Genomic DNA, 27,762 nt, shown 5'->3' on the forward strand with positions numbered 1-27,762 from the left:
GAAAAACAGCAATGAAAAATGCATATACCTGGGTGTTATTTGTTGGCAGGTATACAAACGGCGGTCCCGCGACATGGAAACGGAAACCGACGAGGATTTATTGCAGTTTCCGGCCGGCGGCTCCCTGGACGCTAGCAGCGGATCGTTATCGAGCGTTTCTCTGTCCGACAAGAGCATGTCGACGGACAATGTCGAGGAATACTTCGGGGATGTGCCGTTCGCAGGTAAACAGCATCGCACGCTTGGCTGCACCGCATGACGCTTCTTTCTGCCCACGTGTACATGCATAATTGTTGTGTTACGTCTTTGTTTCTTCTTATTTTGACCGTCTGCCTGACGATGATTGCCATTCCGACAATCGTCATCCCCGGGGGAAACTAGTGAAATATCACTAACCAATATATAAATATATACATACATATAAATATATAAACACAAAAACCATCGAAATGCGTATTTCGATTTACGAAAGTTAGTAGCTCATTGGCTCTCCTGCAGAATAATTCAATAATTAATCCTCCATAAACAAGCTGATCTTTTATATCCAATTCTTTTAGCGTTGTACACGGACTTACGAAAAATTTGAAATTACGTTATACAGTCAGTTTTTCAGTGCAAAATGTTCAACCGTAGTATGGGCAATCTTCGGTTACTTGGATATACTTCTCTATTTTATTATTTCAATAACTTTCTACCTTCCAGCAAAGGTATCATAAAATGCTGCATATCTCCATTCTTTGGTTATTTCTATGCAAAAATGTCGAAATTTATGGGAAAGTTTTAAGTTGATTAATCACAGTATTTTGATCGTCTACGTAAGAGTTAAAGGATATTTGAAAAAAATAAGGCTTAGAAGGGAAATATCGCTGAGAGCACAAGCGAACCAGCTTGTCTACGAAGGGTTAATGACATCAGCGAGTCGACAAACAAGTTTAGATTAGATTTAGATTATTGATTACTTTGTTCGCGTTGCACAAAGCAATTTTTATAATTTTAACTTATAAAATTCATATAAAATGGAACTTTATCTATTTTATTACCAAATTTGTCATTGCGATGCAAGAGAATCTATTAACATTAATAATTTACATTTATAACTTGTAGCTTGTAAAGTTTCGCTGATAATATTAGCTTAATTGCGTAAGAGAGTCATGACGATGATTTTCGTACGAAATATTTTGTAACATTTGATTCGTCGAAACGTTCTACGTATCAGAACAACATCGTTCGCGATTGTTGTTTCACGTCGATGGATCGATTATATTTACATCGTGCTTTTGTTTCTACGATTTCGTGTACTATAGGTGGAACAACAACAGGACTTTTCGACTGTCATGGCTTTTTTTCTTTTAATATAACATGGCGATCCGAAAGGTTCAATCTTTAGTATTATACCAGTTTTGTGAGCCACCAATTGTATAGTTTTTACCTTTCTCCGTCTTTCTTTCCATTTCCTTTTTTTCTGGCTCGTATTTTTGCATTGTCGCGAATATATGGTTGTCGTATTTTCGTATTTTATACCGGTTTATCGAACGCTGAGCCAATATTTCCATTTGGTGGTTGTTTGCGATGCGCCGGGAACACGATGACGTCACCCTGAGTAAATGTGTCAACGTGTAAAGATACACCGTGAAAGAAGATTTGTATCCACGCGTAGAGATATATCGTTTACGCAAATATTTCGAAACGTTCGCAAGAAAATCGATCGTTCCGATTTTGATTTCAATTCTTGAATCACGATGAGATTTCTTTTGAAAATTCGTTTCTCGACTTACGATTTTTGTAACTTCTCCGTCTCAAACACGGTTACACGATGATTCCAGAGTCATTGTAACACTTTTGTTGCTATCAGAATTTCATTTTTCCTGCTCGGGAGAGATTTACTCTTTTTTTCTTTTTTTTTTTTTAACCGGGATATTACTACATCGACTGAGTATAATCGTGTTCAATAATCTTCTTTTAAATGTGAAGATGCAACAACAGTGATCTTCAATGAAAAGAGAAACGCAATAGTTGCAGTATTATTAGTACCAGTATTATTGAAGCAATTAACAAAACGCAGAGCTTGTTAGTAGCAGTGAAAATGTCAAACGTCCGTATTACTAAATGTACATACATAATCTATAAATGTATTGCTAAACCCACATTACCCTCTCCCAATTAACAAACTAAAATGCAAATTAATAATAATAATAATAATAATAATATTTAAGAACGAACCTTCCGGATCCCATGGCAAAAAGGGACAAACAGATTTCGACTAAGCCGGGGGAAGAAAGATAGGCAAAGAGTTATAGAAGGCGAAGGTTTCACGGGTCACAGAATGCCGTAAAGCACGTACAGCCCGTCGCTCTCGACTTCTGAAAAAACATAAATGAACGTGCTTTAGTATTAAGAGCTCGATCCTCAACAAGGACGAAAAAAAAAAAGAAATAAGAAAGAACAAAGATATAGGAAGGAAGGAAAATACCACTTTATAACGAGACTGCTACTAACTTCGATTGAAATACTCGAACGGGGTGCTGAAGATATATAGAAATCTCTTTGAGCGAGGATAAAACGCGTGAAGCGAAGGAATTAATTCCGTCGACTACAGGTTTCGATATTTTAAATAAAACGAGACAAAAAATGTGTCGCTGGACGAAGTAATCATGATAAATATAACCAGTATCCGCGTTAAATGTTTTTTTGTACAGCGGTTTCGCGCAGATTATTTCCGCGAGACGAATCAGCAGCCGATACCGGAAGTCGTCATCCTTTCCGGCCGCTAGACGTTCGCCCACGGTGGACAAGAAACGGGATCGATAACGTAGAAAGTGCTAGACACGCTCTTGCAATGTGCTACGTACGATTAGTATTCGAATAGTTCCTTAGATTATTTTACATTTGTTCGTTTACTGTGATGTATACACGGGTATATAGAGGGTGTCGCGAGAGAAGATTGCAGAATTTGGAAGCGTGCTAAATATATCGTAATGGGATGGAAATGTTTCGTATTAGGTATAGAAAAAACGACAGGAGATTTTTTTGATTTAGTATGATTAGATTATTGAACTTTTATTGCGTTTAATAGAATTAAGAAGAACTATCGAGGAGGGAAAGAACGTTTATTTGTTTGTTTCCTTTTTCATAGAGTATTTCTTAGGAAATGTATTATTACGAGTTTGGGTAATTTTGAAACGTAGTTTTAATACGTAGTTCATAGTTACGTTTGTTTTACTATTTAGTTTTTATTATTATTATGTTTGGTCGAGTATTTTGTTTTCCTTTATTAGTTATGTAAAATATGTTTTACGTAGCATCCTTTCAGTTTTGTTGAAATTAGCGGATTAGCTTTTTCATCGAAATAGAACGTCGCATTTTGCTTTGACAGAGTTTGAGGACACTCTTGTGTTCTCTGAAGCAAGGTTCGTAACGTAAGATGTAGTTTTACGTAATTTTTATTCTAATTACACAAATAAAAGACAGCGTGTTACTGTATCAACGACTGTCGATACTTATAACGTTCGAAACAATCGCTATGAATAATCACTACCAAATCGCTATGATTCTTATTATAAGCCAGAACTCGACGAGTTTTATGTGTGCCAATAAACATGAAAAACTCTTTTTATTTACATTTAAAGAAGAAGAAGTTCCTTTTTCATATTATTTTACGATGGTAATTTTTTTTTGTTTTAGGAAGTAGCATAACATTTTTTAATGTTTTCTAAAAGAATACATTCTGTAAACCTTCGTTTCTTACTACTACCCTCTATATACAAACCGTTGTGCGTATTATGTATATGACATATTTGTAAAAAAACATTTATAGAGGTTATTATGTCGAATGTTTTATTGATTGTTTTTTTCAATAGAGTATACGTTACACATCCTATACATTTATCGAAATACATCGGTGATACTGTTATGTAAATACCCTTCTCGGACGGATTCCGATGTATTAGAAAGATACGAATCTTTAATCGTAAAATTGTAGTTCAGTACTTTCAATCGTAGTTATACATTATGCTATAAATCGTACGTATACTCTGTAGTGGCTATTTGTCGTTTTTCTTTCACCTTTTAATTGCACACTGTAACAAAGTATATACTTTAATGAGAGTAAAGTTAGAACGACGAATCGAATTCACTTGAGATATGTGCAACAGCGATGAAAGATATCGTTCGAAGTATCGGAAAGAGGTTTTAAGCCTGAAAACGTTGGTGGAATTTCAATTCCTTTATGTGAAAGAGAAATATCGTCGTTGTAGATCGTAAAGTTTATACCTAAGTGAAAGTATTTCATCGACATATGGGCGCTGTGATGGGTGCAATTGGCGATATCAGAGAACTTGTCACATTCGTTGGTTAGAAAGTCGTGGATAGATTTCTTCCCGATGTTTCTTTTTTGTTCCTTTTCGACGTTGGTGCTAGATGTTTTTTTCTTAGCGTAAGCATACGATATACTGCCGAGTTTCGAAAGTCAAATTAATATTTGAACGTCCATAGATAAATATTTTTCCATTACTAATTAATGAAAAAAACAAGCCAATCAATTATCAATTTACTGCCACGCATCAAATGCAAAGAATATTAAGTGACGAATTTTTAGTAACAAAGATATCGAAGTAAGAGAGGCTCGATATTTTTCTGTATAGTTATTATACTCGTCGAGAATGAAAATTACCCACGACTTCTAAAGACGCTCCATATATTGTCGAGACTCGTAGGTTAAGCACTTTGATTTGTTACACAGAATTCTATTTCCTGGTATATAAGTACATAGTTTATTTTGTGATTGTTTTTCATATTTTATTTTATGTTAAATATGCTTTCGTCTAGTTATTGTAATCGCTCAACGAGTATTCACGAGTAACAGAGAGAGAGAAGTACATATATATATATATATATATATACATATTCTTAGTTAGATATAAAAACCTAGGCGTAGGGTGGTACTACACTTAGAAAAGTATAACCTAAATATGCGATTATAGTGCGTTATATCGATATCGTTGGTGTGCTATAATAAACGTTATGCTGCTGTGTAATGCGATGTCTTGAATTATTTTTTTGTCGCTTTCGTACGTCCACCGAGCTTTCGTCACTTATCTCTTCTTGGTCCCTATTATCTCTCTTCGCCGCGTCCAATCCCGTTGATGAGCTTGCTTTTCCGGCTCGTTGTCGTTTCCACCTCGTGAAAATGCCTTGTTCTTTAACGTTAATCGAGTTACGCTTTGATTAAAATTCGAGTCGACTATCTCGCGAAACAATGTCGCGACTAAGTGTTCCGTGACAAGTGAAATTATCTTCGTTCAAGTTTTCGTTTCTCTTAACGAACAAATTTTGATTGATGAAAAGGAAAAGTGAGCAAATATAATGACTATTTATTTATATTTCAAATTAATTGTTTTAATTAATTTAATTAGACGAAAAACGACTCGGTTTGGATAGAGACGCGACGCTTTCGAGATGTGTACAGTAAATATTCACAACATGTGACGTTCCTGCTGTGATATTGTTATTTTATTGTGTACGTGAAACTGCATGCGAGTGAAACAAATTGTCGACGAGATTGCGTTCCAAACGTTTTCCTTGGTTTTTTCTCCTTGAGTAAGAGATTAATAATGAAAGATGGCCGAACACGATCGATCGTACAACGATCACGATTATTTTCGATCGAGTCTTTCAAATGGTCCACGGTAAGTTACATAAATAATTTGTACATAAATAATTACATTTACCTTCTTTATTATTATTATTATTATTATTATTATTATTATTATTTCGATCTAATTGCAACCGCTTCAAATCTTCATGTATATTTTTTCTATATTTCTTCTATCTCATTGTACATATACGCTCTCTGTAAATATTGCAGTGCATTCATTTCCATCGAAGATTTTCGTTTCGAGATTGCTGTTAAAGAGGAAGAATGGAACGTCGAATTTGTCTGCGAACGAAAAGACGATGCATCGATTTATCATTGCACTTGTTTGCATGCATGCTCATTACTGCCATTTTTATCATCGACCCGGTAATTATGCAATCATGATTGCTACAATCGTGTTAGGTTTATCGAAATATTCTGTCTATTTCGTATCACGCGATACACCGAATCCTGTGTTACGCGTTAATATCGAATTAAGTTGACGAGCCTAGATCTAATATTAGTTGTAACATTATTTTCAATTTTCGTTGATAATTCTTAGCAAGTAATATCTATATTTTCTAATATCCGTAAAGTTATCCTTAAAATTCAAATTACAATTGAAAAATCATTTACCACATTTGCAAAAAGTCATCGAAAGATACAAGCGTTGTTTATCGTAACTTCTGTAGACATTTTTAGATTGGCTTCAAACTTTATCAATCTAATCATGACGGATAGACGAGTCCCGTTACTAGACTGTGCATACTTATGCAAATTCATACTTTTACGAATATCATTAAAGAAATGGTACTTGGGTAAGAAATTGTTTCACTCAGTAAATATTGTAACAAGTGTTTTACTTTGGATATTTTATATGCATACGTGTATCATATGCATCTTGCGCATTTTTTCATTTTCAAATTTTCCATAAACGCACAAACATCCAATCTAATCGTTATAGTGTTTATACAATTTCAGAAATTGTGTCGTAGAAGACACAAGATAGATTCATAAAAAATTTCCACGAGTGTTTGAACACTTTTGTCAACAGTTACATGCGAGCGATTGATAAAAAGAGTAGCAACGAAATTTTCCGATAGATGCAGCGCTTTCTCTGGTTGTTACGTAATGCGATTTCCGTGGATGCTCGCTCGTCCAGGGGGCGGTGTTCCCGCGCGTACGCCCGACGAGAGAGCGGGCACACTGTTGTAATCTAATTGCACGCGTCGCTTTCCGAGTGACGAACGAATGGAAAGTGGAGCAAGGTGAGATTTAACCAACGACACGCGTCCTTTTATATTATTAGCCTCTTAATTATTTTCATCCGTGCGCGCCCCCTTACGCGTTGCATAACCCCATACTGCTATGTAAAACACCGATTTACAATGAATTAGGTGGCTGCTATTCGAATCCTTTTGAACAAGCCCGCTTCCGGTCAATGGACATCATCGTCGGTGTTTTCTTTGTTTGAAGATGAGTTTCTTAATCAATGCGTCATTGCACTGTGGGCTCAGTTGTGGGTTTAAATTGATGGCTATACGTATAAATGACTTAAGGGTGGGCTTATATTGTGTCCTCGGAGGAAGTTTTATTCTTGCGTTGTAATTTATTCTTGAGTTTATTTTTTATGGAAATTGATGCATTTATCTATTGATTGAATTATATTATATATTATAGACACGCTTTCCTCTAAACACTTTCGTTGTCGTATCATTCTTTCAGACAAGGCAAATATCTGTCATTGACTGATCTGCTAACAAGCAGAATAAACTGTAAGATTGTATATTAAACAAGTGATTGCAGCACTTTGAAGCGACTGTAGAATCTTACAGAAAGAATTATAGACCATCTAATATCATCGATTATCACGAAGATCTTGCTGAATTGTATTATTCATGATAAAGGAAACATTTCGATCAGATTCGATATTTCTTAACAAGGAAGTCATTTAACAGCGATGCTTAAAAAATATCTGTTCCACGCTGTTAAATCATTCGAATCTGAATTATTTTGAACAAAATTAAACTTAACGTCTTTTATTTATTATTTATTTTAAATTAAATTTAGCATAAATTAAAGAAGGGATTTCTACTTCTATTTATTTTTCATTTACTACACTTTCGTAATCACCAGAACATGATTATCGTGTACTGGCAACCATTCTATAGCGTTTCTGGGGCAATAATTCATCGCCGCCAGAGAAACTACCGGTCTGTACATTAACGTGATATCTGCAGATAGCCGGCGTGTCGCGTTAAATCAACAAACGAACCAGTCTGCCTTATCGACGCGACGGCGTGAGTTACGCGGCTTGCTCGTTTTCAGTGATAACAGATGCACGCGTGCATCTACTGCGCTCTTCCCTGTGCTATCGCGTACTCGAAGGGGTCCGCTTGTCGTAGGTTGAGGATTTTCGATAATAACCACCTTTATCTACTTAAGCTTTACTTACAAAATCTTTCATCCTAAACTGTTTCGCATCAACTCTTTTTTTAGATGTTTAAGCACATCGTTAGCGAAACAGATGTTAATAGGAAACATAACATCTACATTAGTCAGCCGAGAAACGTATGTTAAATGGCAGAGAAAATATTTTGTAGAATATGTTTTAACAAGGAGTATTTATTCATTGTACAAAGTAATATCTGAGGACTATTGTCTAAGGCATCTGGGCGTAGAATGACATAACTGGTTTTAGGCAGAGTCTAAAGATCAGTTAGTTGTATCACGAATTAAAGATATTATAAAATATGCAAAGGAATTTGAGCAGCCATAGTTAAAAATGACATTTAAATTTCACGGCTGCTTCACTTGTAACTATTCATTATGAAGCAGAAACTGTGTTTAAAATATTAGAGAGGTAGCACGAACGTTGAAAGTAAGATTCCTCATATTTAATCTTAATCCAAGTAAATCTAACTTTATGGGAAGAAATAAAAATGTTGAAACGGGAGATGAAGGCAGAAATGAATAGTACATATTTTAGGATAAAACTGTTGGAGGGAAGTTATCAGCCGAGGTTGCGTGTTGACTTAGGACTAACGACCTCCTCATCCAATATTAGGTCAATTTTGTATACAATGATGTAAGTCAATCTTGGTGAATTCCTTATATCCTAGTACTAAAGATAAGTACTTTAATTAATTGACTTGATATGTAGCTACACGATTATTATAATATAACACGCAAGCAGGAAAACTTTGAAAATTGATAGAATTACTAAATAGTCATTTACATTTTCGTTTTATAAAAATGTTATTTGATTGAAAGGCTAGAATTAATATTCAACGTTCCTTGATTATAGTCTATAGTTATCGTAGAATGTCGAAAGCAAGGAGAGTCCACGTTCTATATTTAGATCATCTATTTGCAACACGAAAGCCCCGTACGGTTAACCTAATATTCAAAGTGGTTTCTAATTACAGTTACATAGTACGCAATGCGAACAAAAAAGGAGCAATCAAATGTCGAGACCAGTTGTTCATGTAGATCAGATTTTATACTCGTATCTTCGATTTGCAGAACGATCATTCTGGTGTATGGACTTGATGTTATAACATCAAATAACTGTTGTTCACGGTTATGCAGCATTTTGCACCGAGAAAAAACGAAATCTCTATTGCTTGACCGGGATCTAAATCCGGGCCTTCCGTTTCCCGGATGACTGCTCTATCAATTGAGCTGTGCTACACGTTGCTGATAGATTCTTCCTTCCTAATTCGAAGCTGTTAGAATGCGATATCATTTATATCTAACTTTAACTACTACGAATTAAAAATTCATGCCAATCCACACGATATAAATTTTCTTTTACATCACGTTTAGCGGAAGCTCTAGAAACCTCGTTGAAAAATCTATTCCAATCTATGCTATTCATTTATTTAGTATACATTATTTCGACGTTATAGTATATCTAGAGATATCTTCATCTCAATGAAAAATAATTGTCATTTATTGGAAGCTCTGGAAATATTAATTCCTCTATAGCATAGAATATCTCTGGAAACTCTCGAAACCTCGTTTAAAGACATACTCCAATTTATATTATTTATTTATTGTACGCTATTCAGAGATTATACACATATCTAGAAGTCTGTTTATTTCAGTGAAATGTAATCGTTATTTAATTAAAATTCTATATGACGCTAGATGATAATGTACTACATGGAACAGTCACTCATGATTGAGAATAAACTGGCTGTCTGTATTAAACCAAACTAGTCTATCTGCAGCAGGTACTGCTTCGACACACTACAATCTCTCCACCTACAAGGTAGAATCAAAGCAAAATTCATTAACAACTCTGTAATACACAGTGAAACGTTTAAATAGCCGCGAACGAGCGGGCAAACGAGGTGATCCGAGATGAATTTTCTAGTCCGTAGCTAGTGGACGCTGCAGTTACACATTGTCGCATAATTCGGCTCGGTTAACGTCACTCGTCCGATTTGGCAGCAGCGTCCGTATGAACGTTAATATACCGGCTACAATAAGGCAAACCGCATCATGACATCCGGTGGAATACGGTACATGTTACGGCACAAGCACGCGTTCCCAAAGGGATAACAGCTCGACGCAACTCGACCATTCGTCGTTACACGCCTGTTCCATACGGGAGAAAAACCGTGGTCGAACGAACGCAATCGAGTTTCTAATCACCGAGCCGCGTTTTTTTCCTGCTGGAATTTCGGGCCATCGCTTCAACGTTCGTTTATTGAAACCGTTGGCACCCATTGTTGCGACACGGATCGCTTCTGACGAGGAGAAATTTTTGTGTGATGGTACATACCGGTATAAAATAGTTTTCCTATTTTTTCCATTCCCGTTAGTTCTCTCTTTTAGCAGAATTAAATAAAACTTTAGTTGATCGAGTTTGATATGGTGTTTATGGGTTGGATAGTTTGTCCACCGAGAGTTTATGAATAAATTAATTAGACGAAAAGAAGAAATTAAGCTTAAAGCTTTAAAGGTTAGCTTCGAAGAATAAGATTCAATAGAGTGAATATAGCGTGTAGAAGCTGAATCATAATCTTTTAAATCTTCTCTTTCTTCCTGCCGATAATGTAGTCAAATATTAAAATACAAATTTTAGAAAAGTTGATTGAAAAATAAGAGTACCGTTTTCACTAGTTATGCGTTACACATTTCCTGCAGCGAAAGGACAAAGTTCAACTATTAGTTTTTGCAGTAATTTTGCGCTATCTGATACATCACACGCTTCAGGAGAGTAATATCCTGTTTTCCATTATCACTCACTGTAACTAGTTTTACACGAGAAAAAGAAATACATAGTGTATGCAAGTAGACATTTCAACACGTACAGCAGTGAATGCATCGAAAACACATTTCGAAGCACGTAGCAAGACTTGTCAGAGGGAAGACGCGTACATAGAGAACAGGACAACGTCTCGTTTGACAAATGATACGTTATATCTTATCGCTGTTTATCTCTTCGCTCGTACCCAACAATCTCTTACCATCTTCGAATAAATCAGTATTCAGTCTCCGTTCTGGCATCTCGCTAGAAAGCTTTTGACAACATAGAATTTTTTTCAATTTGTTCATTCTCCACCGGATCATTCTCTTCTTCTCAGATTTCTCGAATTCGTAGAAATCTCGATAAGTGAAAAGAACCTTCTTTCGTAAACTATTGCCGTTAACTTACTCGTTAGATATTAATTTATTCTATGGAAATTCAAAGAAAAATCTATTTCTTAAAACGCGTGTTCTCTTATTGTATGAGAAATATGAAGACTAATAATTATGATGAAATATGATGTCCTTGAATGACTTTAAGCCTCTTATCTTTCAATTCAATTTATTCTTATCTCTTAATAGGAATAAGTCAAATGTATCTTATTAATATGCTTTATTTGTGAATGAAATTTAAATAAAGTAAGGTAAATATTGGAACAGGAATTAATAATGGAACAGAAAAAATGAACAGTGCAAAATTTTGTAAAATAATTGCTATTATAAGAAGAAACTATCTAGTTGAATGGAGTATTGACTGAATGGTGACAGAAGTTTCGTTCGTGTAACGATTTCGTTCAGGAGAAAAAATACGAGGTTCGTCGAACGACAAGTTGCAACGTAGGGAACCGGAACTCACTTTCAGTGGGCTGGTTAACTCCTCATTGTGTTCCGTTTATGACCGTGACGAAAAAGTACGTACCTCTTTGTCGTCAACCGGAAGAACGCGGAAATCCGTGCTCGAAATCGACAATTGTTAAAACCGCAATTATAATGGAGCCTTGTTTAACTATTCTCCGTACTCTGTAAATGAATCATCAATTTTTAATCCGTGATATTTAGGCGTTCTGAACATAAAACGCTATAGAAGTAATAGATTCTCCGTGTTTTTCAGAATTTTTCTTTTTTATTAAAATTTTAAAATTCAAGAATTAGAGAAATTTTATAGAGGAATTTATCACAGATCATTCCATCTGTTTGGCGTTTCAATGTCTAAATTTGTCTACATTCCAGGTTGCCTCGCAACTAAGGGCTAAAGTTGTCTTCACTAAATAGTGTTCGGAAACCACTTTCTTAGTACATAGTTTGTCACAGTCACTAGCAATTTACGTTGCTTGACGCTAAACTAGCAGTTCATTCTTCTTTACATATTTTCATTGTCAGGTATTATTAGACACATTTGGACTTGTTCAGATATTTATGTATACGTTTTAGTCGAATTAAAAAGCCTAATTATCCAAATATAAATTCGATCTATTTCCAATCATCTATTAGTCATCCGCTAATAAAAAATAATGATTCACAATTAAATTATTTGTTCAGAAGGCTATTCAATTTCCAATGATCTACAATGATAATTAAAATATCACTTGAAGCATTATTATCTTTCTGTATCACCAACACGTGGCTTCAGTAATCAACATTGATTCACACGTTATCACACGTGTTCTCTTCTAAAGACATAAATCTGAACAAAAGCAAAACAAGAATACAAATCACGTAATCCCTGACTTCCAAAATATTATTCAGCCTATCATTTGGTTGTGCCCCTTTTCCCTGAGTATTTAGGGAAATTTATAATCAATGACCAAAGCTCGTTACGAAATTAATTTCGAACATCGATAAACGAGCTCTTCCCAGCGAGTAACCGCACAGCAGTTCGCTTATCGCGTCACATGTTCGAATTATCTATGAGTTTGCTGGTAGCTGGCCAAACGCGAGGAAAAGTCGCTGGAAACAGTCGTGCCGCCGAAAGAATACAACGACGGTATTGCGTGACTCATGCATCGCGGGTTTTATGCATTCCTCCGTGATGTCATAATCTCTCTCTCTCTCTTTCTCTCTCTCTCTCTTTCTCTCTCTCTCTCTCTCTCTCTCTCTCGCGAGAGTTTCTTCCCTGTTGTGGGAAATCTTCGATCTCGTTTTACGTATCTTATATCGCGAATCTCGTTTGCGTTCGTTCCGCTCCATTAATCGTGTCTTGGCTCTAAAAACGAGAAAAAGCAAAAAAAATGTATCGTGATTTATCGCGCATAGTCGTTGAAGGATTGCAGAGGAAAAAAGTAAGGAGAAAATGGCCCTAGGTTGATTCTGTTACGGGAAACTCGTTTGGTCGATGTTAGCTTGATTGCTGGATGAAAGAGTATATAATTGTAGGTAATTTGTAACACGAAAGATTTTATTGAATTCCTATATATCTATATTCGTTCCTTCTATATCACACAAATGAAAGATGTATTTACGACTTGATTTCGTAACATCGATGTATGGCGCATTATTGGGTAACAATGTAATGCTTGAAGGGGGAACTGATTAGTAACAGAAGTATGGCAAAATTAAGTATATGATCTTCTCCAGATGTTCAGATAGATGAACTTGTTTTAGGTGCACTAGCTTATTAGGAAATAACGACTAAATATTTTTAAGACAAAGGAAGCTTAATAAAAGAAGAAATACAATATTACAAAATGAATGTATCATTTTTTCGATGAATTCAGATAAATGGATTTCTACCTGTTATACCCGGCTGATTTTGAGATATACATGCAGTCTTACTTTAATCTATCTACGTAATTATCTCCTAAACTCCTGCGTTCTAAACTATTCATTATTCGAAGCATGTCTTAGAGCATTACATTTTTCACGTAAAACTTACTTCGTTGTAAAACTTATCGTCTAAAAGAGAAGGTAAGACAACGTGGTGCTTTCTTGCTTATGTTTTCCTTATATTCCATACGATAAGTTTTGCGATATTACAGTTAAAATGACTTTTAAACTAATCATTTATCGATCCAAGTATCTTAATATTTTCTTGTAAAGAATTAAAACGTGCATCGAATGGCGTACAAAACATGTATAGGTCTATTTAAAAAAGAACGAAAATCTCTTTGAAATCTCAAAGGCACGTCCACCTAGATAAATCTTGTGATCGTCACAAGATGTTCCCCACGGAACAAAGTAAGTTTCACGTAAAATATTTTTTCGAATAATGAATAGTTTGGAACTAGGAAGATAATATAATTGCATGAATAGATTAAAATGAGATACCTCGTATTTTTCTCGAAAATAACATCTTCAACGCGATTTCGTTACTCTCCAATTTCTACTTATCTTCACCTATAGAACCTTCCTCGCTGCAATTTACAGCAATTTACGACATACGAAGTATACACAATCGCCTCGGAAAGTAAGTTAACGGTCTTACATTTAAACTTTTAGCGGGAGCGTTAACTTATTTCCCAAGGCGACTGTATATTCTCTTAAATCGTACGTCTTCATAATCGTCGTTCGTAGAGACATCAACGCCTGAAACACGGCGATAAATCGTAATTCCAGGCGAATCTACGGTCGAATTCGAGGAAGAGGTGCGGTTCGTGCGAGCATAAAACGTATCGCGAAAGGATGTTCTCGCTTTCGCGGGCTCAGTCATGGCTTTTATCGACGTAATTACTCGTTGCTCACGCGCGTCTATTGATCTTAAACGGAAGCAACCGGAGCCTTCGCTCGCACGCAGCGCGCATTTTAATGGGAGACGTACCGTTTCCTCCGCCGCAGAATGGATTAGTCATGACCTCCAAGAAGTTTCCCAGAAAGCCAGAGTAACGAACCGTCGTCGTCGCCTCTTCTAGATGAGTGACGTGTTCTTACAAGTTATATCTTGCACGAGAGTGTCGTGTGTTGCTCGGGTTCCTCTTCATCTTGTTAACCGGTTCGATGGTTAATAATTTGCTTCGATCGTGAGAATAAGCAACGGATTTTTCTTTGGGGTCGTTGATCGATAGTTGCGGATCAATTTAGTGTTTTTCGAATACTACTTGCTGCTCCGAATGCTTCGAGGATGTTTTTGTGGGATATTTCTTGGTTAATTCTCGGTATGTATATTGTTGAGATAATTATTACACTTTTCTTCAGTATGAAATGGAGGTTATAGGAGATTATAGATTATAGATTATAAGAAATTTTTGTCGTTAAAAAGCTTGAATCTGTTGAAAGGGATAATTGTTTGCAGCGATTCTTGTTTCCTGTGTATTTAAGGCAACCATTGGATTCTAACAATTGTAACTCAGTATTGATGCGCTATACCTATCGCAAATACCGTATCGATATACGAGTATTCAGTTGTTGGCTTTAATTTTGCATCATTTACTTCCTGTCTCTTCAATATTCTATTAAAATACATTAGGATGAATCATCCAAAAATGTAAATTATTTAGAGACATTGGACTGTATAGTATATCTACTTTTCCGAATTTGTGTTATGCCAAAGCACAAGAAGGCTAATGGCTAATGGATTAGTTGATTCAACCTTCACATTTCAAAATCAAGTTCGACGTAAAATTGCGTCTTCCTCTGTTATCTCATCATCTTCGTGTCAGCTTACATTATACGCGACTTTGTTCAGGTATAAGGTAATTACGTAGCATGCAATCCACGAACAAGCGCAAGTTTTGCCTTGAAAATGTGTCTTCTATTCATTAACATGACAATGCCCGACCCTGGTCAGCTGAAACGAACCTTCACCATATGCAAGCGCGTTCCACGCAAGTGTAGATTCATTGTCTGTTTTGTGCCATTCAATTCTTTCTCAGGGTCGTCTGCGTATTTTCGAGGACCTGGAACATTGCAGGCTCCGTAAACTGACTGATAAGCCGTTCTGCGAAACAAAGTTCACGCGAATGCAGTCTCAAGATCACATTTTACGATGCAAACCAACAATTGGCATTACGTTAATAGAATCCACAAAAATACCAAATAAATTTAACGTTTGTTTTACAGAAATTTAATTATTCTCTAATCTGTAACACCAAATTGGATCATGTCGATACAGCTAACACAAAGAACTTATACTCTGTGAAAGATAATACGGTAATAAGTCAATACTATATACCTACACGACTGTAAAAGAAACCATTGTTCCTTCGTGTAACTAGAACAAACCATCTACATACCCATAATCGTCACAAAACTACGAAACTATGCAACTATGAAAATTTCACGATCTCCAAAAGCTCATTGCAATAGCATCTAACTATGATCACTAATTCTCAAGAATTCTATCTCAAAACCATCTTTTCCATCCTCATAAATTCCTCAATCCAAAACTAGGTTACTCCGCATACCAAAACTCAAGTAACTAGCAAAAAAAAAAAAAAGCAGATTAATATACCGATGACGAAACATTCTCGACATCCTCTCATCTTTCTCCTTCGCACCATCCTAACCAACAGTAGCATAATTCGGCCTGGGGTCCCAGCAAACTCTAGTCCCATCTCTGGGGTCATCTTTCCACGCGACCAACACACACTACATAGTCCTATACGAGTCTGGTAACTTTTTACGCGTCTCTGTTCCTCCTTACCGGCCGTTCGCCTCTCCCTTCCCTTTCTTTGCTGTCCGGCTGCTAAGTGCGGGTGGCGAGGACCGGACCTCCTCCCCCCTCTCCTCAAGCTACTCCTACTCGAACACGTTGCCACCACCACCACTACCACCGTTGCAACCGCTCCTCGTGGATCTAACACGTTCGAATTAGTCGTCTCGTTAAGCAGCCTCGTGGCGCGTCGTCGATCAACTCCGTCGTTTGTGTTTGCCTCTCTTGGATCACCAAATCTTTAGTCGTTTGGCGAACGACAACGAGAAACAGCGATTCAACGCCGCGGACCGGTTCGTCGCGTGTTCCTCTGACCGATGCACGCCACAACCACGGATCCTCCGGTGCTGAAATCGAACTGGAACTACCTGCGCCAACCTCGATCGCTTTGTAGACCGGTTTCGTTCTTCCATCGGGCTTCCAACTGGAATCCCTAGTCTACACGAGTTTGCTCAGAGAAGCTTTATTCGAGGTTAGGTTAGACAAAAGTTGGGGATATTTTGCGAAATAGAGACTTGTATTTGAGTGTTGGGTTATGCTAGGTCGTGTGATAATACAGGAGAATTTCTGAGGTGACCGAGATATAAGCCTTTCGGTAGTTTGTGAAGAGACGTGTATGTTCTTGTATAATCGTTTCTCTTTCTCTTTTTTATTTTTATTTCTTTCGACTGTTCCAAACTTCATCATTCATTAGAGATTTTTTTATTATTGCATAATTGTAGGAGTATCAAGTTTCAAGTTGATGAACAGCTGATACTTTTTTTGTGAGATTGACAATATTATTGGGACTAAAGAAGAGACGATTAATAAATCAATAGGAAACGAATTTTCATCTTCAACCTGAATTATTGAACAGTCGATATACGAAAACAAATATGTTTAATCACTAAAAAAAATCACGTTTAAATTATCTCACAAAAGACTCGGACATCAAAATTACTCATGTCCAATAAATCCCCGGACAAGAATCTGTAATTGTAGAGAAAGAAGTCATTATTTATCGGCAGAAGTCCAATCAAGTTGTAAATTAGTATTCGTCGACTGATAATCAAACAGCTGATTATCGAAAACATCAGTAAACAGATATCTGATCGAAAAGGAAGGGACATTCGTCGAAAGCACGGTGCTTGAATCACGCACAGGTAGACTGGAGGAGGCAGCGTAAGGTCACGTGTCTTCAGTCGAAGGAGGATCGATAGAACCGCTGGAATCAGCCGCCAGTGTACAGTGGGACGAAGATCGATCGAGGCAGGTGGATCATCGCGCGCGGCTCGTAGTCAGGGCGTGTCGCTCGAGTTCAGAAAACTTGGTTTCGTTACTGAGCAGCTGAGAACCGCTCTAGTGGAATTACAGTGCGAGCACCAGTCTACCATTTAATACTGGCGCGTCAAATGTGTGGCGCTAAAATTGTGATCTACACTCAAGTGCAATTGTCATTCGTGTCTCTGAAACTTGTATTATTACATTGAATGTTTATTTACCGTACGATGACAAGTGTGTAAGAGAAAAGTGCAAAAGTTGGATAGTGTACAAACAAGTGAACACACGAAGAAATTTTGGGAAATTATTATATGGTATTATAGTGTTTGGTTCCTTAGAATTGAAAAGAGGGGACGTACTGGTAATTGATAATACACAGGATTCTTCAGCAACTTGCGAGAAAAACTGATTCATCCACAGGGTGTGTATTTTTGTTCCTTGTTTCAAATTAAATGTTAATCAGGATATAGTATCTCTTTTTAATGAAATAACGAAAGTATTAGCTACTTAATGTCGTGATTATGTGAATAATTCCCTGAACAATTAACAGTTAGAGCACGATATTAGATCTACGACGCTCCCGTTAAATATTTCGAAAACAAAATTACCGAAAGCTATACGCAAATGAGCGAACATCGCACATAAAACTGCTGGCAGCGGTAAACATCGAAATTACGTCTCGCTAAATGCCGGCACTCGTTGCGTTATCTTGCAGCAGACGGTCGAAATCGAGCGTGTGTACGTACGGGTGCAACAGCTGCGTAGAAATTTTTACGAAACGATACACACGCGTCGACGGTGCGGAGTCCGGTTTTCCAAAAGTCAGCGATTTGTCGACCGGTCGCGGTCGTGTAACCGTGCGGTCATTGTTCGTAGTTTGTGAACTCGGACGGCGCGCGTATCGTATCCTGCGAGGAGGAAAAAGGACATCTGGCAAACCGATGGAAAGAGAGGAAAAGGTGGGGGGACGGGTGTCGCGTCGGTAATGGGCGAACGTTGGACTTTCTGCGCTTTCCTCGGTCTTGTTACGTACCCTCCCTTGTTTCTACGTGTTCGTGCACGCACGCACGCGCGCGCGCGCTCGACCGTGCATTAGTGTCACGTGCAGTCAACGAGGGAATCCTGCGTGACCGAAGTTCCTGGCATGCCTCGCAAAAACCGTGATACTTGTTGCTCGTCGCGTGGCTCGATGTAATAATAGTTTGTCCATTCGTTGCGTCATTATTTGAGGACGCGTCGCGAGTCGAGAAATCGCGCCGTCTCGATATCGTTCGTGGGGACAGTGCGGGCACATCGTTCGAGAGAGACAGAGAAACGTTATTGAGTTTGCGTAACGAATTAACGAGCGCCGAGACGACCAGGTAAATATATTAAGACGTTTGCGAAGATATACGTTTTGGGTTGGATTTAGGTTATTCAAATGACATGAAAGATGCAAATAAGAATATTGACTTTTTTACACTTTAGAAAGAGCCAGATAATGATATAAATATTTACTGTCAGCAATAAATATCAGAAGAATTATCATTGGTTACTTTTATTGAGAAAGTGTAGAATACTTTGTTTTATTTAATGTTAATAAAAAGGGGAGGTTAGCTTGACTTCGGAGAGGCACAAAGAACAAAGTTTCAATAAAATAACTGGAAAATATTCATTCGGTTTGTACTACATAAATATCATCGAGCATTCTAATACTTATGGTTGGATTTCCGATACCTATAAATTTGAAGGAAATTCTTTCGTAAGAATGTTGATGATAAAAAGACACTTTAAAAATGAGTAATACCCTCATATTTAAAAATCATAAAAAGATAAATTGATAAAGTAAAATGTGATCATAAAAAGACGGATAGAGATTATAGAAATCATGTTGACCTTTAATTAAAGATCAGGTTCTTTTAAAATTAGATTAAACACAATTGCATCCTTTAAACACGAGTATACTCGTTAATTGCTTGATTGAAACCTGTTATATCATTCTCGTGGCGCTCGTTGGTACAATTTACACGAGTTTCTTGCTCGGTTTTTGTAGCTTCTACCTGTCTTGCTTTTCTACGTTCCGTCTTACAACAAAAAAGGATAGCTATCTCGAACGTAGTTAAGCCAGCACAGGTACAATCAGGTACATGCGTTCTTCTACCTGCGGAACCACGTTCTTTCGTCGAAACGCATTCTTTCAGAGAAAACATTGACAAGGTGAGCTAGAGATATTTCCTTTGCGTTGAGTTATATCCAGAGCACTAAAACGGTGTTCAGCTACTTCTAGTACTACTCTACTACCTTGTGAGCAAGGCTAATTTCTAAACTAAAATATTCTATCGCCTAACAGCATCCATAACACTGACAGCGCTGGTAATCAGGAAATATCAATCCGTGTAATACAAATCATGACATAGCAAGGCTGTAAATTCAAACATCAAAAAGCAGTACCGACTGATGTCTTAGAACTGTGGACTCACTTAAAGCCGTATACTGCAGTCTGTTTTAGCGTTCTACTTTTGTCTAATTATCATTTATAACCAGAAGAATTGCAAGTATGAATCTGTTAATCGAGGAAAATGAGTTCACTCGGATTCTTTATATCTTAGACATAGCAATTTTTTTGCGTGTGGATTCCTATATTTTAATATATCGTTCTGTGTTCGTTGAAAATAACCTGTATCATATTTATATTTGGAAAAATAAAAATCGACCTATTTGATTATATTTATGATTACAGCACGACTCGGTTAAAAGACTGAAAAATTGCGAGGAAAAATTGTTACAAAAATACGCACAAATTTTTATTCCGCTATAAAGTACATCGACTTCGTATTAAAATTTCGTTTATACAACCTTGGCCGAAGTTTCGGGTTTTTATGTGCCCATATTTCTGTCAATTTTTTGTCCCGCTATCTTAAAACTTGGTTACCTTGACTACTCTGACGATCTCGTATATCGTGATCATTACTATATTACCGTTCTATTCTATTTATTCTATTATCCTGGTACCGCAGATTAACTAAGAACATTAGAAACTCATTAAGAACACGGCATAGGGTCATCTTTCTCGTAGAATTCGTGTTGTCCGGCCAGGTTATTTCCGGCTCGCAATTCCGATATTTTTAGGGGCGATTCTATGTTTGGCCGTGGCACGGCTCTTGCCTCGTGTGTTATGTTATAATCCAGCCCCGAAATATAGCGGACATCTGGGCAAATATACAGTTCGATTTCACGAGCACGGCAGACGAACAACAATTGACTAGCGATCGAAATCGCGGTCCGCTTTGTTCCGTTTTTAAACCTTTCGAACCAGGAAAGAAAACATCCTTTCGAGGCAACGTGTTTATAACATTTCCTTTGTTCAGCAACCCCAGTTTGGAATATCTTCCTTCCGATTGAGTTTTCATTAGTTTGGTGTATTTGGACTTACTGGATTTAAATCGCGCGCGTTTTTGGCGAATACAGGAGGAATGGAGAAAGGGAAGACTGGTTCGTGATCGAGCTACGGGGTTTATATTTATTACTATGTAGAAAATGAATATATATGTTTCTAGATGTGTTAGCAGAGAATTTTAAACTGTTCGAGGAACAGATATTCTTCTTGGTTAAAAAGTATTGCGAAAGATAAGGAAAGTTCCGCTTGAATATTATTCATATATTATAATATTTTAATACAAATTACTATATAATTGACATGGTCGAAAGAAACTAGAGGTAATAAAAAAATGTCTACGCTTATACCAAGTAATATCGAAATTCTTAAAAATCAGACATCCATCATTAACCGTAATCACATATTATTAAAATCACGCGTTGGAAAAAAATTGAGAGAAAAATCAGGAAACTTTGACAAAAACTTTACGATGATTCGTATAAAGCGTATATATAAAATCTTGCAATATAGAAACAAAAAGTTTTATCCGAAAGTTGTTTAGTAGAATTTAATATCGAACAACGAAAGGCAGATTTCGATGAATAAGTTAAGTAAATAAACAAGGAATTAAACGAACCGCAGTGTCTACGAAAAGTATAATTCTATAAATATAGTTTGCTAGACTAGTCAACGATTACCGCGGTGAATTTGTTTCGTATCAACGCAAATATGACGAGTACACCGTGCGATAAGCGAGCAGAACTGTTCAAGGTTTCAGTTAAATACATTGCCGCGTCGATCGTTCGACTGGTTGTAATTCTGCTCGCGTATTCGCTGGTTAGAGCCAGCTATTTCCTCGGGACGATGCGACGGTCTTCTCCGAAGCGATTTCGTACGATTATACTTTTCAATGCTGGCAGTATTTAATTATGCGCTCGAGCGACCAATTCGTCGAAAGGTTGAGGCGCACGCTGCTCGCATTGCCGCGCAAATGTAAATGACCGTGAATGTGAATTCCCGGCATGTTAATATACCTTGCTCGATAAACGCTTTTAGTTCCTACCGCGATAAACGACTGTTTCACAGAGATAAACTGAGATAAACTGTGAATTCCGTTGCAACAGGGATTGAAACGTTAGATTACTAGATGCGATAAGAAGAGCAGAAATCTCTGTCTCACGTGCATTTAAACTCATGTTGCTTTGCAAACTAAATATTTATTATTGTAGGTACATTGAGACTTCATTAAATGAACAGCTTTATATAAATTATTAATTCCTTTACTCTGAAGTTTTCCAACGATGTATCACAAATCTTCAATAAACCGTGCTCCTATTATGTGCTACAGTATTGACTCACAGTATTGACAGTATTGACAGTATTAAAATATTAACTCATTAAATTATATATTGTATATTATAATATATACGTATATATATTAGATTATATATTAGATGAAACGGTATATATTGAAACTTATCAATGTTAATCCATATTCTATTTTGCAACTTAATCGCGTTTAAATGATCGGGTATAGATATGCTAATATAGACGTTCTCGTGTGCTTCAATACACGTGACCTAGAGACCTGGAATATCGATGTACAAGGATATTGAGACGTATAATTATCCATGTAATTAAGTACATGAATTTTTAATTCTTTAGAACTCGTTACACGCGTTTTGAGTGTACAGGATCTCTTTAATACGAATCCAAAATCGTGATCTTTAGAAATTACCAAGTTTTTGTAATGAATATTTATTTTCTTTTGTCGGTCGATGAATTTGATTTATTCGATGGAGATGCCTGACGTTAATTGCTAGCGATTTAATGCGTTATCGAGGATTCCTTTCAGCGGTCTGGTTGGAAGCATTTTAAACGGGACCCTGTTTCCTGACCCATTGAGCGCTACAATCAAGTTTAATTAGCGGTATTATGAGTCAGCTAGGGTCATTAGCGTGTCCAAATACGTCGCAGTTTGTGCGGTTATTTAGAAATCGTTGACCCGAAAGCTTTGTTTCCTAAACTAAGCCGCATTGTCGTCGCCGATGAAGTATCTTAACATATTGTTATATAATTGACTGCCTCTTACGCAAACTCTATCACGCGTAAGCAGCTACTTTCATAACTGGATAATTTTCGCTCACTTTATTTCTACACAAGTTAATAAATACTATCCAACGTAGTGAATAACTTACACGATATGATATTTTAATAATTGTTTAACAGCTCTGGCCAGTCAATAATGTGTTAATATAGTGTACATTACGTGAAAGTGACTAATGATTTCAAAGTTTATAGAGATGCAGTAGTTAACCTGGTAGTCGTTGGAATATCAAACTGAATTACATACAGAACCATAGATCTGTCACCTTGCTATCAAAAGTCCATAAAATACGTATACGTGTCACAGTGAAAGCGTAAAATTTAGTAAATGTAGTATATGGCGACTAGTTAAATTGCTATATCACAAAACTACGAAGTATCATAAAATCGTAAAACTGTCTACTCTATCCAGTAAATATAGGTGTTCATCTATTGACAACACAGTATGCTGCTGTCAGTAAAATTTTTAATTTCATTGTTCGTGAATATATTTACTTACCAAATTAGCATCTGTATACATTGGCCGGTAAGCATATATCTTTACCAAATTAATACATTCAGTGTAACGTATCCATATTTTAAAACGAACCATTTATCTCTCTCAGTCTCCTTTCTCCACCACAAAACCGCACCCAGATACCAAAAATATTGACCCATTTTCACTTTACGTGTAACAATCGACCACCTAAAAATAGCCACTCTATTCACTAGAACGTCCATATCTCCTACTTGTGTCACGATTCAACGAAATATCACAAAGGCTGCAACGAATTCCAGTCACATACGCCCACGACGTACGATATATGTGTACAACGTTACTTAAGTCCCTTTTCAACGAATGAATAGATCGCCAGACGTAAGTAGCCACTGGTCTACAAATTACGCGGGCATTTGTCGTTCAATCGTTGTTCAATCTACAGCTTGTACCAGCAGCTTATTTATCTTGTTAAGCGACGAATGCTCTTTCATGGGACCACCGTAGTGTTTCAACAATGGGTTTACGATAAGAAACGCGGGAAAAGACGGTTTCTATGATCGCGATACGTTGCGTGAATTCATCGCGTGTCGAAAGTCGTGCTCGGTTCGTCAATTAGGTTCAATTGATCGTAGGTGCGATGCATTCTTGAACGAATTATGTGGTCGTCGTTTGATTGTCGTTCGTGGTGAATGCAATAATTATATGGGTGATGCAATGATTCCTATTGTGGAGATGGTAATTCGCTTGTGATTATTACGTGGAAAAGATAATAAGGTTTGACTAACGCTGGTCGAGAACTTCTGATAATTAAAGTGTTTCCTCGTTTTTTCACATCTGTAGATCTGTGAAATGAAAAAGAAGATTTTACAGTTAATTTTTTATGTTAACCGCATTATATACGTTTGATCGTTTCCCATGTTCGGTTTGTTCATCGTATCATAATATGATACCTGCCGAGTAATTTTAGTCGTTGCTTAAATACTTTTCCAAATGATCGAGGCGATATTTAAATCGTAATTAATTCCTCATCAATCATCTTACGACATTTGGTCGTCATTCCTGAAATCGTTATCAACTATCCTGGAATTTGTATGACTTTGTCAGATCTTGCCCATGGAAATCTCGGTAACAGTTTGAGAACAGATTCGAAAAGAGCGCCGTTTACGAGCGACTTAATGGCCGTTCGTTTTTAATATACAGCGAAATCCGGCGTTTTCCAGGCGCATGCAGTTATTTACGCAAGAATTACTTTAATGTTTACGAGCATCGAGGAGCGTGGCATCGTCGCGAATTTTCCAGATTTAATGGACCGCGGTCGGGAATCTAGAAATAGGGAGTTAAGACGAGCGGAAGTTACGCCTTGGTTGCGAGTTAGGCTACCGCGAGTAACAGTCGTTCTGAACATTTTAAGCACTTTTTTTTCTTTAAATCTTCGCGTTCCTACGGTTGTACGTGGTCCTCCTCGCAGATGTACGAAGATCGATGCAACGAGCTTGAAGGAACGTATACTCTTCGTTTTTACAATGGAATTATTCGCCGATCTGTACTTTAGAAGTATTTTCTGACCAGAGAAAGAAATACGAAGTTAGGATAAAATTTCTCAGGATATTTACATTTTACGGGATATTTTGTTTAAATTATTTTAAATTATTAAAAGGATATTATTTTATGTAAATGACTCAAAATATCCCTTGGACCATTGGTACGGTAAGAATATTACAACTAGAAATTGAAATGCCTCGTTTATAGAATACTAAGAGAAAGATTTATGAATTTAAAAAGTTGGCAATCCTCAATGTTTGTGACTCAAATAACTCCGTTGTGCGACGCTCCACACGAAAGCAACCGTTGACGTATCAATTCCGAAAAAAGCACTCTCTTTATACGAATGTCGATAGAGACTCGGAATATTTTTGTTGGAGCACATGTACCTACGATTTCACGTTCATTTACACAGATAACACGGTATTGACGAACTTCAAAAGATAGTAGCTCGGTTTTACGATTAATCCTTGAATCTTTTACCCCTTTCAAACCGCATTACAGAATACCAGAATATCACTCTTAATTTGAAAAAGTGTTCGCTTTACTCACTGACGATTCCTCGAATCGACAAACACACTGTGAAACCGATTGAACGACGGAAAAAAAACCAGGCCATAGAACATTCGATACAGAACGAATCCAATCGCGCCATACACACGGACATGCAGCCTACACGCACACGATATCATCGCAAGAAATGAATTCTCTGTTAGAGAGCATCCCGGTTCGTTCCGAAAGAGCGAAATAAAAATTCTCTTTCGAAAAAGCGGTAACAAAAAAAAAAAAGGGAAAGGACAGAAACAAAAAAAGAAGGGGAAGAAAGGAAGAAGAAGAGAGAAAGAGGGGGAAAAAAGAAACAAGCAAGTGGGTAACAAGAGGAGGCAAAAAGGAGACGCGAGAGAGGATGCGAGAGGAGGAGAGAAAGGAATAAAGAGAACACATTCGACGCGGTAGTTTCTCACGGCGGTGAGAGTGTCGCAAACTGGCGACGAAATAAAGGCGAAAGAAAAAGCGCATAATGTCGCAGCTCTTCCCAATTACTGCGATTAAACGGATTCCCTTGCTAGGGAAACTATTACGCCGTGAAAGCCAGCGGTCGCTCGTGCGATGGCGGGAAGAATGGCAACGAGAGAAAAAATCCCTCGGGAGAGTCGCGTCGGTGAGACAGAGAAGGAGATAATGGGAACCGGGGGGAAAGGAAAAAAGGAAGGAAAGGAAGAGAAAAATTTAGTAGGAGAAGGTGTACGAAAAGGGGGTGGTTGAGGTTGATGGAAGGAAAGGGAAAGGCAGATAGAAGGCGGAGAAACGGGAGAAAGGGACGACGATGAGGATTTATGTAATTTGTGTATATGACTTGAATAACTGCCTACATAATATAACGCTGGTGGCTGGAGTGCGCGCGAGCAGGCGACGCCCTTCATCATGGAGCTTTAATTAAAATTACGTACGTTTGCTGCTTGTAACGTGCGCTCGCGACTTCTCTCTCCTTCTCTTGCTGCAACCCTCTCTCTGGTCTACCGCTGCTACCTCTTCCTGTTCCTTTCTTTTTCCCTTTTTATCACTCTCCGTCTCCGTCTGTTTAATATTTTTATGAGCTTTTCACGACGCCTGGACGTACACTTGCACGTACAGGGTCTCTCGAATGTACTCGTACCGGAGAGGATACACACAGTGTCTTTGAAAGGCGTTCATAGCCGCTGCTTAAAGTGGTACTTTTTTCGTTTCTTTCTCTCTCCTCCCTCTTCCTCGTTCCCGCGTTCTCTTCCTTTCGTTCCCTTTTCTTCGACCGTCTATGCGGCCTCGCACGAGCCTCTCCCGGGCCCATTCGTACGTGCGTAGGTGGCGCGAATTCTCATTTGTGAAATTCGAATGAAAGAATTTCCATGGTTAGTCCCGCGACGCTCCCGAGACGTCGATTGTAACAGCGTCCGCTGAAAACCACCGTGGATTGTCCTTAATGTCGAAGTGACGCGGCCCCCGTGAGAGTTCACTCTCGAGACGCGAGCTGACACCGCCGCGCCGACACCATGAAAAGAGCGAACACAACCGCGAGAACGTGGATGGGGGAATTATTTGCACCTGTCGAAGCGGAATTGTGCGACCAGTTAATTTCTAGAGAGGCGTCGTAAGGCGTTATAAGACGTCGTAAGAAGTCTACGTTAACTGAACGCGCTTCGTAATTATAGATTTACGTGGCAGGCTTGATGATACGAATATATAGGGTGGTGTTATTCAGAGATTTAATTGGGTTGAGATTTTGTTCTCCGGCTATGCAGTATTTAACAGTTGTTTTCTTGTTGATTATTGTGGAAGGGTTAGGTTACTATTGCACAATTTTGATTCGGATAATTTGATTCGGGAAGTTTTGTTCTCCGACTATGAAGTATTTAACAGTTGTTTTGTTGGTTGATTATTGTGGAAGGTTTAGGTTATTATTGCACAATTTTGATTCAGATAATTTGATTCGAGAAGCTTAGGAAGAATTTGAAGGAATTTTAACGTTTTATCGAATATTATATACTGCCTGGTATAAGCGTTGGGAA

At 37.5% G+C, this 27,762-nt stretch overlaps 1 protein-coding gene across 2 annotated transcripts in view; it reads left to right on the forward strand.

Moving 5' to 3' along the window:
- LOC117163262 (ankyrin repeat and SAM domain-containing protein 1A) overlaps positions 1-27,762 on the forward strand; it is an 83,501-nt gene that overhangs the window by 35,693 nt on the left and 20,046 nt on the right. For both annotated transcript variants that reach the window (XM_033345377.2, XM_033345378.2), the window contains one exon: positions 50-224. In XM_033345377.2, coding sequence (XP_033201268.1) covers positions 50-224 — 175 coding nt within the window. The remainder of the gene's footprint in view (positions 1-49; positions 225-27,762) is intronic.

The sequence above is a fragment of the Bombus vancouverensis genome, chromosome 2 (assembly GCF_051014615.1).
Source record: "Bombus vancouverensis nearcticus chromosome 2, iyBomVanc1_principal, whole genome shotgun sequence".
NCBI lineage: Eukaryota > Metazoa > Arthropoda > Insecta > Hymenoptera > Apidae > Bombus > Bombus vancouverensis.